The sequence below is a fragment of the Helicoverpa armigera genome, chromosome 24 (genome assembly GCF_030705265.1).
Source record: "Helicoverpa armigera isolate CAAS_96S chromosome 24, ASM3070526v1, whole genome shotgun sequence".
Taxonomy (NCBI): Eukaryota; Metazoa; Arthropoda; class Insecta; order Lepidoptera; family Noctuidae; genus Helicoverpa; species Helicoverpa armigera.
Window position 1 is genome coordinate 5,654,339 of NC_087143.1, and position 17,615 is coordinate 5,671,953.

Here is a 17,615-nt window from a genome sequence, read left to right on the forward strand (position 1 = left end):
CACTCTTATCTCTACCTCCCTGTATCCAATGGAACGGTAAACCGCCACAATTGGAGAAAGGTAGAGACGTCCCTAGGCGTTAGCATGGCCTCTAACTAAATTATTACTGTTCTGAAACGTATGCTTTAAAAAATACATATTAATAAATAAATAAATTGAGAACCTCCTCCTTTTTGGGAAGTCGGTTAAAAAAATGTTTTTTTATATTCTTTTTGAGTAGATAAATTATTCAGAAAATGCATTTCCAATCTACCTATAATTTTCAAAACCCCAATTCTCTCGTAGATTTTAAATTTAAAACAACATAACCATGGTTTATAGGTACGAAGCGAATTGCATTAAATATTCCAATTGGACATAAAATATTATGGCTTCTAAAGAAAATAGGTTGAATCTTTCGCTTTAAAACTCGTAACCATCAAGTACTGGATGGAAATGAAGTATAGATAACGTGGAAAAAGTATACTTTTGCTTTTACGGTTAATTTTATGGTTTTTAGTTTAAGGGACGCAAATCATCATGGCTGGCTTGACTGATATTTGAATTATACGCTATAGGGCTTTTTAAATCGGATAATAATAGATAGTTATCCGATTTTCAACCCGTCCAATATTGAAACGATTTTTTTTGTACTTATATATTTTTCGTACATAATTACCTATGCTAGTTGTTCCTCGTACACCATACATAATATATTTGTGCGGATAGGTACTAATATAATAAAGAAGACACATTTATTTGTTTGTTTCTACTCGTCTTAGTATGACGCTGAAACTACTGAACTGATTCAAAAAATACTTTCACTGATGGGAACCTGCGCTTAAACTCCTTCTATCGTTAAGCTATATTTTATCCCGGTACTTGCAAAGTTGCAATAGTTTCCACGGGACGCGAGTGAAACAACAAAGCCTACGAAATGGATAAATCCATTCAAATTCACGCTCAATAATGACAATTCCTACAGCTAAAATTGTCGTTCTACTAAATAGGAACCTCTTCAATTCAATTTCCTGCTTAACTTAACGTCGGCCGTGCACTATTTGGGACAAATTTAGCCCAATTAGCCGCTAGATCGTTAGCCTGCTAGCTTCATTTGGCTATTTCAGTGTTCTAGAACCACAGAGTAAGGAAATATGAGCAGAGATGCCGTAATACAGGTAGGTCAGGCGCCTTCTTCTAGGTCAAACGGGTACGGTCTTCTAGGTACGGTGGGTATGACTAAAACGATCAGTGAACTAACGAGGCGTTCGGGTGTTTTGAGATATCTGTCAACGATTTTTGGTATTACAAAGGCGTACATAGTATCGTATTCTTAGCAGATTTTCCGCTATGGCACCTCCGCTAGTCATTTTGTTCTCCTTGGCTCGTAGGTACAGCCATTAGCCTTCCAGTCAAATCCTGTATTAATTAGCAAGGAAGGACGGGTAAGTGTGAGTCCTTTTTTTAAGTTGACTTGGGTTTAACATAGGAATGTCAAAGACTGGAATGTGAGGTTTAATGCCGGCTTTTAGCTAGCTTTGGTTCATCATTAGATACCTATTTTCTTCAATGTTTTGTACCTACAGTAGTATCTACATAAATAATATCCTTTTTTTAAAAGCGAAAGTAACTGTGTCTGTCCGAACTGATACGAATGTTTGGTACACTGATATGCTGAGAAAGGACATACTTAGGCTATTTTGTAATATTTTCATGGTAAATAGTTTCTCATATAGGTATTTTGTTAGAATATTATTTGTGTGCCAAATATATTGTATCCCACCAAAAACATTAAATGTAAAAAAAAGCCAATCCTCTACGCAATTCCTCCACCGTAAAAAGTTTTGAGATCGCATAGAAGCCAAGTCCTGTTCAACTTTATTTGTAATAATAAATCAATATTTTGTGACTATATCAATAGTTTTTTTCACATTACAATAATATTGACTTGGCCATGAGCACAATAACTTGGAGAGGTGAAAGTCAAACATGAAGTTTAATATCACAGAATTAAATACTTTTAGTTTATTCAATTGTTACTAAATGACCGACAGTCAGTATCATCCAACATCAATGAACTGCACATGTATGCATGTTTAGTCCATGGTCATCTCAAATTCCAATCAGTCCAATCGTAAAATCATGTCCATATAGAATTTATCAATTCAATAGTATTTACACATTATTTCAAGGAGCGACTTTTAACTTGTGCTCATGGCCAAGACAATATTATTGTAATGTGAAAAAAACTATTGATATAGTCACAAAATATTGATTTATTATTACAAATAAAGTTGAACAGGACTTGGCTTCTATGCGATCTCAAAACTTTTTACGGTGGAGGAATTGCGTAGAGGATTGGCTTTTTTTTACATTTAATGTTTTTGGTGGGATCTAATTTATTTTTTGTAGGTCTCTTTCTTCTCTAAATATATAACAAACTAAATATGTACACCTAAAGTAGCACGAAAACAACATTTTTTTAAATAAACTAAAAAATTTCGAAATTGTCGAATTTTTGAATCGAATATCTTTTAGAATAAAAGTCGGTCCCGGCTGTCATAGAACATCCTTGGCAGTCGTTACGGGTAGTCAGAAGCCAGTAAGTCTGACACCAGTCTAACCAAGGGGTATTGGGTTGCCCGGGTAACTGGGTTGAGGAGGTCAGGCAGGGCAGTCGCTCCTTGTAAAGCACTAGTACTCAGCTACATCCGGTTAGACTGGAAGCCGACCCCAACATAGTTTGGGAAAAAAGGCTCGGAGGAGGATCTTTTAGAATAAAAGAGATTTATTTCAGAGGTAGATGGCGCTATCACATGAAATTATATTATTTTTTTTAAGTACTACATATACTTAACTATGTAACGAAACCATAGCGCGATTCAGACCAGGACAACGCCATCTATCGAGCGAGCATGCCGTATTTATCGCACTGCAATAATATGAAAGATTTTATCATTATTCATTTCATTTTAACCTAGCTTTTTTATTCATATGTATGTATATTTAATACATAATAACAATAGTGGTATATTCGACTACGTAACAATAAAACAAATAGTAATATTTTGTACATAAATAAATAACAAAGTTATCAATGCAGTCAAGATTCATACACAACGTTCTTGAAAAACCGCAAATATAAATTTGTTTCCTATTTTTTTATTAAGTTTTAAGGTTTTTATAATTTTCCCTTTATATGTAGCTAATAACCTATCTTGGTGCCAAATTTGAAGGTTCTAAGTTTGCTAGAAGTACCTTAGACTTTTGATGATCGGTCAGTGAGTGAGTCAGTGACAAAATGGTGTAACTTTGATGGCTCATAACTCGTAAACTATTTATTCAAATGTCTTGTAATTTTGAGTCTGAGCTTGTTCTAATACTTTCTCTTGGTCATCGAAAACCTAAACTCCTAGCTTTGTTCACGTGGAAGATACAGGGGGCTGAAATAGCCGCGAAACGCTTCGAGAAAAGATGGTACGGCCGTGCCCGTTTTGCTCGAGTCTTGGCTGGGGCACTGCCGTGCCCTCAGATGTTACAGTTAAGATCAAATGCTTTTTCTCTCAGTGTGTATATCAGAAAACAGACAGTTACCTAAAAGTTACCTTAAGAAGCTCATTTTATAGACATTTTCGTACTAACAAGCACAGGGATCAATGTCCGTATCTCATATTGATTCATCAAACTAGTCTGGGTCATGTGACCGAAATAATAGTATATTTCCGTATTATCGTAGCGTAAGGTGAAACGAGAAGAGTTTAGCAGTCCTTAAACAGACTCCGAACGCAGGTCGGCCGGAGCAAAGACAATCGGTCCAGGTGGGGTTTCACGGGCGGGGCGGACCTTGGGTGCGAGTGCGGGGTTGCTATGCAGACCATGTCCCACCTCATCGCTCAACTTGCTCGCGGGAGGACCTAATGAGCGCATCTGGAAGTGCTCTCGCTGTGACGGCATATTGGGCTGACAAAGTGTAATCTCACTATGTCATAGACACGAAAGAAGATGAAGAAGGTAAAACTTCTACTTGCAATGATGATAGCTATTCCATTACAAAGGCTAAGAAAGTTTTTAGATAAGACCCCTAACCTACTTATAAAGCTGAGGGAACCTGTTTTGTTAGTTTGAACGAGAAAATATCCGAAACGAATGATCCAGATTGGAAAATTCTTTGTGTTAGATTGCCCATTTTAAGGAAGTTTATAGACTTCATAGCCTAGAGTAGAGGCTACTCTTATCCAGGTGCGCGGAGTAGTTTCAATGGGACGCAGTATACTTACGGTCATATTAGGTAGCTTAAAATACTTTAGTGTAGTTTTGGGCCACATCTGTACAGGGATAATAATATTTCTCAAAGAGATTTTGTTAATGATTTTTGTTTTACTTTTGTTTAATATTAACATCTGATACTTTAGATAGTTTAAGTGTGTACTCGCCCTAACAAACCCGCAATATGAAAACTTTATGAAGAAGATAAACTTTGTAAACTACCCTTATCTGTTTGTTATTCTATTTTTATTTTAATAGAGTTCAGCTTCAAGTTTCTTACATAAAAGTTGTAGAAGCTGCTATAACTTCTCTGAGCCATGTCTTCTTATTTTATGTGACTTTTTTTTAAAGCTTGAAAAACAAGATTTTGTACCTATCTATTGTATTTTTTTTACATAAAGCACCTATTGTTTTTAACTCCAAAAGTAAATAAAAGAAAAGTTAACATTTGTTACCTATGCGAATCGTTTAGTCTATCTGTACCGATGTGGCTTTTATACGGATGGGCCGTTATTGATTACATAGCACAAATTAGGACGTTTGTTTCTTTAAAAAAAAAGTATTTTTTAAATATTTTCTTTTGGTTATGGTAAACATAAATATAAATTGAAATTCGATAGGAAAACAGATACCTATACATACTTATATGGCAACATTAGAGAGCTTCAGTCTCTATTAATTTGCTCAAAAGGTGGTAATTATGAGGGTTTTTTAAAAGATACCTTATGTAAAATAATTTGTTTTGCACGAGCAATAACTTTATTCTTGTGGTAAAACAAATATCCCGATTTCCTCATCTCAGTTATCGTAAAAAGCGAACCGAAGATTGTCTATTCGATAAACCGAAACTTTTCCATTGACGAAACAAACAACATACTGGGTTCCAGAAACTTCTTGTTTGGTTTTCTAAGTGTTTTCTTCTATTTTAAAGAATTCTTTCTAATAAAAGTTTTTATTTGTATAAATATTGGAGGTATTTTTATGAGGGCTTTCTAGTTTGAGACATGACCATATCGATGTTTGTCCAGATTTATTTCCCTCTACGTTCTATCAGAATCAAGAAATATAATAATAATGTAATAATGGCGTCCACGGCCGGTTTCGGCCACGGCGGCTGTTCTCATTCAAGGAGATCAGCCAGCTGCTCAGGACATATTCTAGTGCACGAGCATTTGCGCAGACACAGGTGCACTCCCTATCCCTTCACTCTCATAATCAAATATAAATCTCTCATAACCAAAGATCATAAGTCACAAAAACACATAGGAAGTGGTGAAGGGCGGGCGTTTTGGGGGCTGTCTTTTGTATTGACGTTCGAAAAGTGCTGATTTTCAGCCTACTTTGAATAAATGACTTTTGATTTTGATTTTTTGATTTTGAATAAATGACAAAAGAGTTGACTTTCCTCAGCAATGGAAACAGAGACACACTTCACTTCATTGTCAGTGAGCTGCTGGTTTAATCACATTACAAAGTCTAGTGTCAGTTTTCTTAAACCCACTTGACGGCCTATGACGAGTAATTTCAACCACGACTAAGTATGTAATAGATAACAGTCGGGAGCGACATCTATACATGCTCTCTTGGTGGACTTCTATAACCTATCTCTGCGTTAATTTGCGATAAGAGATTGAATTCTAAGTCCATATAAATAATATCAGATTCCTATTCCACATATATACAACAGATGGGTAGATACCCAACTAGCAAAATTCTCCTATAGCAATTGACTAATAAGATTACACGCCTTATAGAAATCTAGTAGACGCATTAACTTAGGCCACTGATCCTGCTAAAGCATCTTTTAAGATGATTTGCACTACAAGTACTTTCGACCGTATAGTTTAGTTTTATAAATGTCAATAGGATTATTTTACACGACTCTTACTAGAGCAGTCAGTAAGGATCAATCTTATAAATGCAAGTTATAAAAGTTATTAGCAAAGTGTGACTTTTGATCCGATAATCGCATTTAGTAAGATTGTTTTATCTTGTTAACGTCTTGTTTCATTCTTCTATCAGACATGCACTTCCTATAAATGCCACAGATAAAGCTGCTAGAGGTAAAGATATTATAGAACAATTTTATCTTAGTCGTGACCCTTAACGGATTCTTAGCAGCAAGCTAGCATAGCCTCTGATTTTTATAAGTAAGGAACCTTGAAACTTAAATATGGTGGCGTAGGTATGTCATGTAAGCGTCTTAACTTAGATTAAAAAGTCATATAAAGGTTCTGATAAATGCAATGTAATGGCGCCCTATGTAGGACAGGTATTTATTAATTTATTACTGAATTAACAAATAATGAAAATGTTAAATTTTGAAGGCGTATGAAGATATGTTTATTATCGTCTAACATTTAATCAATAAAATTATTTTCGCAAGTTGTGTAGGCACTCTTTACGAAACAGGCACACGACAAATGTTACATAATGACAAACCTTATTATAATGTGACTTTACTTATATTTTGAAAATAAAAGAGGATTCAATGTCATGCACAAGCACAGTACAATGAATTAACGAAAAAAGAACGAATGATCGACTGAATGAATCTACTAATGATATTACGCTGATCACTGTAGGACCAATTACTCTAGTAGCGGCACGCGCCAGATCATAAAAGGACCAATCGCTCTTTTTGGATGCATTTACCGGATTTTTATAGGTCAAATATGTTTTGTTAAAGCACTTGATAAGGTAATTATAAAATCAAATAGCACTTTACCGGATTATAACAAAGCGACTATAGGGCGAAATAGTCCAATAAACTGCGCCCAAATGCGGCTATATTATCGTTTACAGGATTTCTATAGGATTAAAAAATACGTGCTCCTAGGATAATTACAGGGCTACATTTTGCTACTTGGGTAGTTTTTATAAATACCCAGTTAAGGCACGTTTTGGAAGCGAGCTGCCGACTGTTACTTACCGCACGTGATGCATCTTCACTACTTACTAGTTTGTATAGTATTTACATAAAATCGTTTTGGATATCGATCGATTTCATATAGTCGATTTATGATGATGTCCTCCTCCTCCTAGACGATTATCGGCTAAGGCGGCTGTTCTCATGTAAGGAGATCAGCCAACTGCGCCGGACATATAGTGCACACGCATTTGCGCAGACACAGGTGCACTCACTATTCCTTCACACAGCTAGCCCGATGGGACGGCAATCCGACACGACCACAGAGAGATCAGGCGCAGGACTGACATTTACGTGCTCTCCGTTACACGGGTGTATCAATCACCAACGTCCAGGCTCCGGGCTGCTCCGTGAAAGTTTCTAAAACTGCCTCGTTGGTCTAGCTGTCGCAAACACGGCCGCCGAGCACAAGGTCTGGGGTTCGGGATGGCCTGACCTAAGTAGCCACAAAAGAAAACAAAAGAAATTCAAACTCACCATAAACATTGACCCTATCATGGTGTACCACGACATTGTCACCATGATGCGCCACACAGGAGAACAGACCACCATCGTCTACTCTTAAATGTGAGATATTCAGTTGCGTAATCACGCCGCTGTCTGGAGCCATGGTCTGACCTATGGTGTATCTGGAATGAAGAGTTCAGTTTAGAAATAGGTTCTGGTGTAATTATGGAATTTATTCAAGTGCACGTAGTAACAGTTTTCAGGTTAATAATAAGGACAAGTTAAAGTATGACGAGCGGAGGAATGGAAAACAAATGAATAGTAAAACATATTGGGCCGATGCCGAATCCTTGTAATTGGGAATATGGCAGGAAGAAGAACCGTCCTGTGTGTCATCTCGTCTCGAGAAAGGTAGCTTCCATACCGTTAATTCTGGTATTCTGTACTGTTAAGATTCATCAGAACTCGTGTAAGTACATTTTGCATGAAAGATAGACATTCAAATTGTTATGTCTGCGTTATATACAAATACACAATCAGAATAACATCTCAAAACAAAAACGTTCGGTAACTAAAGAAATAAACTTGACATTTCAACAAAAAACTGGAACATGTTTCATCAGGACATTTAATTGATCCGTATTTGTACATGCAGATATTGTTTGCGATATAATTAACTGTTTGTTTGTTCCACACGTTTTCATATCCACGTGTCTTTGCAGTGATATTTTTCGGTCTTTTTATAGAAACAAATATGATTGTTTGTGAATGAGAAAATAGCTTAGGGGTTTCTGTTGCTCTGTAGAGTGTTTTGGAGACAAACAGCCCAAGAAAATTATTGAGTAATTAAAAAATTAACATTCGCGTAATTAACGCTTTAATCTGAGGAACTATTGGGCCAATAAGAAAAATAATTCAGTAGATTTCCCATTTATCTAGGAAGGCAATAGTTACGCTATTTTTTATTATGCTGCGGAAAGAAACTCCCATGAGATGCGAGCAAAACAGCTGTCCAATTTCAGTGAAATAAAAGACATTTTTTAAATAGTTTGTGTGTCTTTTAATTATCGCGTATTACACCATTTTAATTCACACAGCATTCACTAATCCCCATCAGAAATACCTACCTACATACATACAAATACTTCACTGTTGTACAGAAATGGCTGTAATTTTCAGACACACGTTCCCGGAATAGATTCTATTACGAAACGGTATCGTTCCCTAGATTTACTTAAAGACTTGCGGAGGCTATCGATTTTGTATCTCAAAGTGACTTGCATATTCAATTTTGAAATGAAATAGTATTCGAAAAGGTAATGGAGAAGGAAAAATGTCTTATTATTCCTCTTTAAAGTGTGCTCAAAAAAAGGGGCTGCATGAGGAATAAGTTGTTAATGCGAAAGTGACTTTGTTTATCTGTCACGTTTTTAAGCCAAAACTAATGTTGAGATTTTAATGAAGGAATCCATATCGATTTAGAGCCTGGGGAATCACTTGGGACTACTTTTTTCCGGTTGCAGAAGATAGTTACCCGGGAAAGCAGGTGGGAATAAGCGGATAAGCTACACTACTATGAGACAATTAGTTCCCTATGGATTCAGGTGAAACTGACGGGAACAGCTAGCTAGTGTACCTATTAAAATATATGCATATATAGCTTTTTGCGTCCATAAAAGTTATTAAATATGAAACATAATCATAGCACAAGCAATAAAATAAACTTACCTCGAATCCGTATTAGACGAAATAACAATTCCATCTCTTTCCCACACGAATCTGCCTGGATGTGGCCCATTCAACGTACATTGCAGACTAACCTGCAAGCAAATATCAGCCTTAAAACTTAACATATAAAGTACAAAATTGAATGTATATTGTATAGAAATTGAGTAACCTGCAAGCAAGTATCAACTTTAATTCTTAACATATAGAGACAAAAATTGGATGTAAAAAGAACAGAATTGAAAATCGTAGAAACAAAGAACCGTTGAATATAATACAATGTTGAATTTAAAATGGCACTTCAATTGAAACCGGTGACTTTTATATTGTTTAATAAAATAACTTCTCGTTATTGGTATAGATGCATTATAAAAGGCTGGACTTTTCATCCGGCGAAAATACTACAACTGAACATCGAGTATTTAGTAGTAATGTTTAGAGAAGTGCCTTTTAATACGATCTTTTTGTTTTACGAACCTCAAAAATGGGTCAACCGATTTTGATATTTTCCCTTCCGTGAGAGGAGAGAAACGATGAAATGGATGGATTGCCTGACAGATGATGTCACTTAGTAAGTACTTCCTTATACATATCTATACTAATATTAAAAAGAGGAAAACTTTGTTTGTTTGATTGTAATGGATAAACTCAAAAACTACTAGACCGATTTTAAATATTCTTTCACCATTAGAAAGCTATATTATCTGCGAGTAACATAGGCTATATTTTATCCCGGTGCGGGCAGTAGCTCCCACAAGACGTGGGTGAAACCGCGGGAAAACGGCTAGTTGGTATATAGGGAGTACATTGAGAAGAGAGTAAACAGGGAAATATATAATGAGAGTATAAAAGGAGTGTAACCGGCTAAATCCAGCTCTAACCGGCTAGAACTAGTTATAACCGCATTTCAGGCTTTAGTCGTAACTTATCCATAAATTATAAGAGCCCAAATAAATGGCAGACCCCTGCTGTTTGCTGCCCAATCACGTCTAAACGAGGGAAAGCAACATAATTAAATTTATAGGGGCCTAAGAAGACATGCTAATTTTTCCCAGGAAAATCTTACAGCTCCCTAGAGACAGGATCTTAGAGCAGTTAACTAACTGAAGATGCCACTGAAGTACATTTCTCTTTGTTAAAGGTACGATAGACACTCATGTATAGATGTCTGTGTCTAGTGTTTGCTTGTCATCTCCTTGGCCTTTTGTCACGTCTGGTGGGGTCAACTTCTAGTCTCATCAGATGCTGCTGGATACCAGTGTTTTACATGGAGCGACTGCTTATCTGTTATAGTTATCGGCACGAATATTGAGCTCTGACCTACATCTGCGCAGAAGTGATTTATTAGCAAAGAACCAAGCCCAAGTGACGGCTATGACGCGATGCGCTGCGGGCCAATCACCGCTTTAGCCCGCCCCCGCGCCTCACGTCATACCACAAAAGGGACCAATAAATTACTTCTGCGCCGGTGAAGGTCAGAGCTCAAGATTCGTGCCGATAACTATACCTAGATACTCCTTGGTAAAACTGGTTGTCAGACTGTCTGGCTTCTAACTGCCTGTAACGACTGCCAAAGATGTTGAATGACAGGCGGGACTCGGAACTCACTTTAACGTGCCTCCCGAAACACGGAGAAACTCGTCATGGTAAGATAGTGATAGATTAATTGGGCTTCAATCAACTGTGGGTTCAAAAATGTATGAGTAAATTGGCAGATTTTCCTTCATACTTAGAGATGTGCAATCAGCGGATCCAGTGGGTTAAGCGCTCTAACCTTGAGACAGCATTAAGATTTCCAGTCAACGTGGGTAGGAATATAAAGTAATTTTTAAATTGATTAAGCAAATATACTTGTTTATTTTACTGAAACAGCAGTTACGGAATAATAACGTGGTACTTGTTTATTTTCGTAGATTTATTTACATACATCTTTTCTTTGACGCTGAGAATTGAGTAAGAGGTTGTTTTGGTTTCAAATCATATATGGTGAATTAGTAGGAATACATATTTTCTTCTGTTATTTCGTAGCTTTATCTGTAACCTAATTAACTAGTAGAATCACCGGCAGGAACCTTGAGCGCTGGCCTTCACCTGCGCAGAAGTGATTTATTAGCAAAGAACCAATCCCGAGTGACGGCTATGACGCGATGCGCTGCGGGCCAATCACCGCTTTAGCCCGCCCCCGCGCCTCACTTCATACCACAAAAGGGACCCAATAAATTACTTCTGGGCAGGTGAAGGTCAGCGCTCAAGATTCATGCCGATGATTATACTTAGTAAGAATATATTCTGTACTTTTCGGTAACTAACAGCTGCTAAGTATAAACTCTTCAGAAAGGTTTTAATGAAGGAGTTTTAATTACGCGTTTATGAATTTTCAGAACATTAAGTTTCGTACTACCCTTACCAACTATGTAGCTATCCTTATGAATATTTATAAAATAGTGAGTTTGATACGCTTTCACTGTATAATTACTGAATCAATTGAGATCAACTTTTGCCTCGAATTAGATGACGCCTATGGATAACTAATAGAGTAAACAAAGGTATACCTACTAATATATAAAGAGGAACGATTTGATTGTTTGTTCGAATCAAATAGGCTCCTGAACTACTGAACCGATGTGAATAATTCTTTCACTTTTAGAAAACTGTACTATCTGCGCTGAACATGGACTATGTTTTATACGGGTAAAAAGTTTACCCGGGCCGCGGGTGAAACCGCTTTGATCAGCTAGTTTTACAATAAAAATGGCAAGAAATACAACCGTAGAATTATTATTATATGAATAATTTTCTTTTCTGAACTCTAATGTCTAAATCAAATGCACTCATGAAATGAAAGTCTAGGAAAATAACTTTGAATTTATGAGGCGACAGTCACCACTGAAGTAAAAAGACAAGAATTTCTGAATTCCCAAGTATGTGTTATTGGATTTTTCTGTTACGAACCAAGAATTGGCAAAATGACATCGTATTTTACATCGACGTTTAAAAAAGGAGAAGTAGTAAGTTTGTGTTGTTTTTAATGCTTGTTCGGAGTTTTGAGACGATTTTTGAGGTAGAAAAGCTAGGTAGGTAGTAGTTGACGTTTAAAAGGTTTTGGCTGTGTTCTTTGCTTTTATCTATAGATACTTCTACACTAATATAATAATGACGAATATAATTTTTTGTTTTGTTTGTACCCTAAAGACTAAGCCAATGCTGAACCGATATGAAAAATTCGTTCATTTTATGAAAGTTTCACTCCTTCTCAAGTTTCAAGTTTCCTTACTAACATTGCTAAAGGACCATGGGCAAAAATGTATGAAGCCTGGGCTCACCCACCAACAGAGATGAGACCACTTTGGATATACTTGTAAAGCACTAAATATAAAGATTTAAACTCATTTTTGCGAAGAATCCATTGGGTTATTTTGCTATTAATATTTTTCTCCGACCATAAATAAACTAATATTCTGCAAAAAGTAATGCTGTTATGGCGTTGTAGGTTTTATTATTGAACACCTTTAACTAGTTTTAATTCCAGGTTTAATGTATACATAAAAAATAAAACAACTGCTAACAGTTAAAATTATTTTTGTTAACATTTCAATCAATACCAATAATAATGTCGTCTAAATATCCTGCCGGTGGATTAAATTGTGTGTGCCTTAGTTTCGTTATATAGATACCGAGGACAGTCCGTGGACGATTTCTTCTTTGTGCTAGAGATGGAGTCTCCTGATGTCTCCTATGGATGTTCCTGAGTTTATACGCCACCGACTTCTTTGCCGATGCACCTAAGAATAGTTTTTTTTTGCTTTTCAGTGTTTTTGGGAGTCAGTTTTATTTTTTTGTAAAAAGTTTTTTATTTTTGGCTTTTCAGTGACAAGCATAGTTGTCACTATCCTCATTTGTGGAAAGTTCTCATCAATACGAATAATATAAGCCCAAACACGAGGTAGTTTACATATTCAGTTGTCGAGTTCCCTCGACCTTCTCCGGTCTCCATCATCAGGTCAGCTCCAAACCTTCACTGTTGCATAGTGTTATCAAACGTACACCTCATTGTCAAGTTTTTAACCTATGCACGCCTACAATTTTCGAAAGTTGCCCTCGATTTCTCAGGGTTTCCATCATCAGATCCTGACCTGGTGATGAAGGTGGTCCCATAATCCTAGCATAATCAAATCCTGCAAATTAGGTTTTATGTCATGAACAACCAAGCGCACTACGAATCCTAACAATTCTTTTTCTACAAAACCTGTTAAGGTGCATATCTTTTTTTTGCCATGGAATTGAAGGTAGTGCCCATAGTAAAAATTTTAGTACAAACAAAAACCTTCACAACGGCATATGCTATAATTCTGTTGGACAATGAGCCCAATTTGACTCATGGTCCAAATATCTCGGTACAAGCATAAGTTTCCACATCTAGCATAATGTAGTATATAGTGTGTAGTAAATAAAGTCCTTTTTCTACATACTTACATCAACACCGGGCATAACAGTTGTCTCACTGAAGTGCTGTGATATGATCATTTGTAAACTTCTTCTGTACCGATAATGGTCATCATAATAATCTGCAAGAAAAACAAAATGAAAATTGTTATTAATTTTCACAATTAAGTTTTTAGCATATATTGCTATCCTACATTTTTACTCAACATACCTATTTCTTACATTTTTAAATATTAAATTTAAAAAAAAAACGTTTAAAAATAATGATATTTAACCAACCTACTACAATTATAAACGCGAAAGATTGTACCTCTATATATGGTATACTATGGTATATACTTTGTTTCCCTTTCGCGCAATAACTTCTGAACAGATTTTGATGAAACTTGGCAGTAATATAGCCTATTTACTAATAATTATATGGGCTATTTTTATCTATGCGCAGGAAATAATAGCCACGCGGCGGGGGTGAAACCGCGGGTGGAATCCTAGTAAATTATAAATCTTATAGGTAGCTGTTATGGGTTTGTCCACCGTGTTTTTTAATCATGCTTCAATAATTTTTAAAGGACCCTTTTTGACCTACTTACCTTTAGTTAAAACCCGTTGTTGCCCGATCTTGTAATCTCCGATGCTGTAAACGGATCTGAAAAAAAACATCACGGTAAGATACCAATTATTTTTAATGAACCGTACCTAAAATGAAACTTTAGCTTTAATGAATTGGGTTTATTTTTGTATATAAACGAAGGTGTATTGGGTTATTTTATTTTGTTGGTGAACATTTTAAAATTTCCGATTTTGCTCCAATTTGGCTTTTTGATCCACCTGAAACTGATTTTTCCGAGATAAAATGCTGTTAAAGTATTCTTCTTATTATTGATGTATTATCGAAGAAAAAAAACATTTTACAAATTATTTCCTTAAATTAAAAACAAATGTTTAACAAAGGTACGGATAATAGAATGAAATAAAATGCTTTTCCACCAGGTAGATTAGAAGCTCGCAATCGCAGGTTTTAAACTAGCTGGATGCCTAATATTTTTGCTTAGGCACTTCTCGACTTTCTCCAATAATTTAGTACGCTAAGTAACAGTTCCATTTATCCCCTTTTGATCATGACCTTACAAGCAAAGTCACTCAACAAAGATAACTTGCAAACTGGAAGCGCCAACTAAAGCCAGATAACGTAACATCTATAGACACCATTGATAAGGCCCTGACCCGCTTTGAAGATTAACAAATAATTTGGAAACTCACTGAGTCGAAAAATCTTATTACTATCCAATACACTTTGAAGTCTTGGTCTTTGAAGACGATTTTAGAAGCTTGTATGTATATCCCGATATTTGTATAGTATGGCAAACTATCTGTTTCGTATATAAATCGGCTTTGATGTAGACCTTTGAAGTTCTAGGGTCAGAAAGGTCTGGTCTTGCGATTATCAGCGTCGTGTGCAATGACCTTCATAATCCTTAGCTATTAGGAGGTCGGGAAGTCTTGTGGTATTCAACAAGATATTATCGGCATTTGAGGAGAAGTTAAGCTGCTTTTGCGCGTCAAATAAATCTTTGACTTTGAGGAAAGATGGAAAAATAAATGACTATCACGCTTTTATTAGGTCGACATTTATGTAACTACATATGTAATGGAATCTATGATGACTTCCAAGGATATACATATATAATGTCATGAAAATTGGCAGCTGTATACATGCAGTATTTCATTGTTCTGATGACTGTACAAAGTTTTGAGAATTGTAGTTTTGATGATAATAAAACAATATGGTACTGTTGAACTGATCTGATGGTGTAGCCCACAACGTCATAACTATGTTAGGACTGTGTGAAAAGTAATTTCAGTAATAATTTTTACGTGCATTTATAAAAGCGTGTTCTTCTAATTATTTTTGTAAGCTAATCTGCTGATGTACGCGTGGAGATGAGCCACGAACACCTTCGTCCGTTCTTCACCTTGTTACAATAGTAGCTACTTTAGATATTTAGATTATTGACACCACACTACGAGTGAAATCCCATCCCAGCAGAAACACCCGGATCATAGCAAGCTCATTCAAAAACTTTTGACCCACATAACTCGACAAAAATGTTGAAAAAATTCACATTTGGGACGCGACAGTTTTCTCTTCTCCTTTTATGGATTTTAGTTTTTGTAACTCTGCGCTTTTAATCTGTAAAAGCATCGTTTGAAATTTCATTTTAAAGGGTAGTAAATTGGAGCGAGTAAAGGTAGGCTATGGGATAGCGGTGTAATTAAGTTATTGGTTTACAGTGCCTATGGTGTAGGTAAAGTAAAATGTAAAGCTAAGCTAATTTTAGATACTTTTAGAAATATATTTTGTTGTAAACGTGTCTCTATGTTACCTACAGGTTGTTGTTTATGTTTGATAGGTTAGGACATTGATTCAAAAATATGGCCCTAACAACTCTTAAATTATTGGCATTAATGCGAAAGTAGATAAGACTGCTCGACTGTCGAATTCTCACAATGTTTTAACACTGAAACAATTTAAATGAAATCAAATAAAATGAGTCGTAAGTAACCTATCTAAGCTTTGGGCAACTACTAGGTAGGTACTTAGTCATTTCAGCAAAAATAAATCTGTGTGACAGAAAAACAGAAAAGTCATTTTTCGTTACTTCTATATTCTAAGCCATTTATATAACCTTTAGTACTCTCGCATTATTCACATTATTTTCCTGAGTTCTGCTCTCAAAAAGCCACAAGGGACTATTTTGGTCCCTTTATGGTAAGTGGCTTTTTATTTTAATGGCATTTTTATCTTACAAAATTATCGTTTCATGTTTCTTCCGAAAAATAATAGCGATGTTATGAATATGGTTATAAATGCATAAAAAATACTTTATTAGGAATGCCTCAGGGGACTGTTTTCGGCCCAATTTTTAATAACGTCTTTTAAAAGGCCTTTTTTATTGAAACAAAAGACGTATTGTGTTATTTATTAATTGGATCATATTGTGGGGAACCTTGGTTGGTCAATTCGGTTAGGTACATGTAAGGAAAATCTTGAGACAATATTGAAGTTATATAATAGCTCATACTATTATTTGTTGATAACTTCTAAGAGGTAATAAACCTCGTAACAAGACTGAATATAACTAGTAATTAAAGTTCGTCGATAGAAGAGATGAAATCTTCACAATAATACATATGGAAAAAAAATGCATTTGAAGACGTATATTTGGATCTTTTAAGCAAATCCTACAGTACATATGTTGATGAAACTTGGTCTAATAACATCAGAATTACACGAAAGCAACTTATTATCTTCGTCCTAGAATTAATTGTGTCGGGATGAAGCCACGAGAAACAACTACTAGGAAGGTATTACATAGATAAGGTCTTTGCCCTCCACAGTAAGTTACTTTAGAACATAACTACAAATTCTCAGTGTATTTAAACTTCAGATAAAACACAAGTTTTTCAAACATCCGTCGCACAAACAACTAAGTGAGAACATAAGTTTTATCTCGTGAGCAGAGAGTACTTACCTCTATATACCTACGTATGTCAGTTGTTTTATTGTTGTTGTAAAACTCCGGCGGGTTCCTTATGTCTCTTACTATGGGAATTATAATTTTAATGCGAATATTTCACGATGAAAAACTTAATCAATAAAAAAAAATAGAAGTCTTAGATATATGAACATTATTGTAGCTAGCCTAGAGTATTTTAAACTTCAATTTTTCTAAATCATCTTTAAGTTATAGATATATTCAGCGGGCCCAGCAGGGTCAAGGCTTGACGGGGTTGCGGGATTGTAGGAAAGAGTTACCGCGGCCCT

General features: G+C 35.7%; 1 protein-coding gene across 1 annotated transcript in view; it reads right to left on the reverse strand.

The window, feature by feature from the left end:
• The window catches only part of LOC110378787 (cell adhesion molecule Dscam2), a 95,982-nt gene that overhangs the window by 60,422 nt on the left and 17,945 nt on the right, over nucleotides 1-17,615 (reverse strand). Inside the window, exons 3-6 of the mRNA XM_064041237.1 lie at nucleotides 14,380-14,435; nucleotides 13,820-13,911; nucleotides 9,350-9,441; nucleotides 7,652-7,803 (exon numbers count right to left, since the gene is read on the reverse strand). Of these exons, the coding sequence (XP_063897307.1) occupies nucleotides 7,652-7,803; nucleotides 9,350-9,441; nucleotides 13,820-13,911; nucleotides 14,380-14,435 (392 nt within the window). The remainder of the gene's footprint in view (nucleotides 1-7,651; nucleotides 7,804-9,349; nucleotides 9,442-13,819; nucleotides 13,912-14,379; nucleotides 14,436-17,615) is intronic.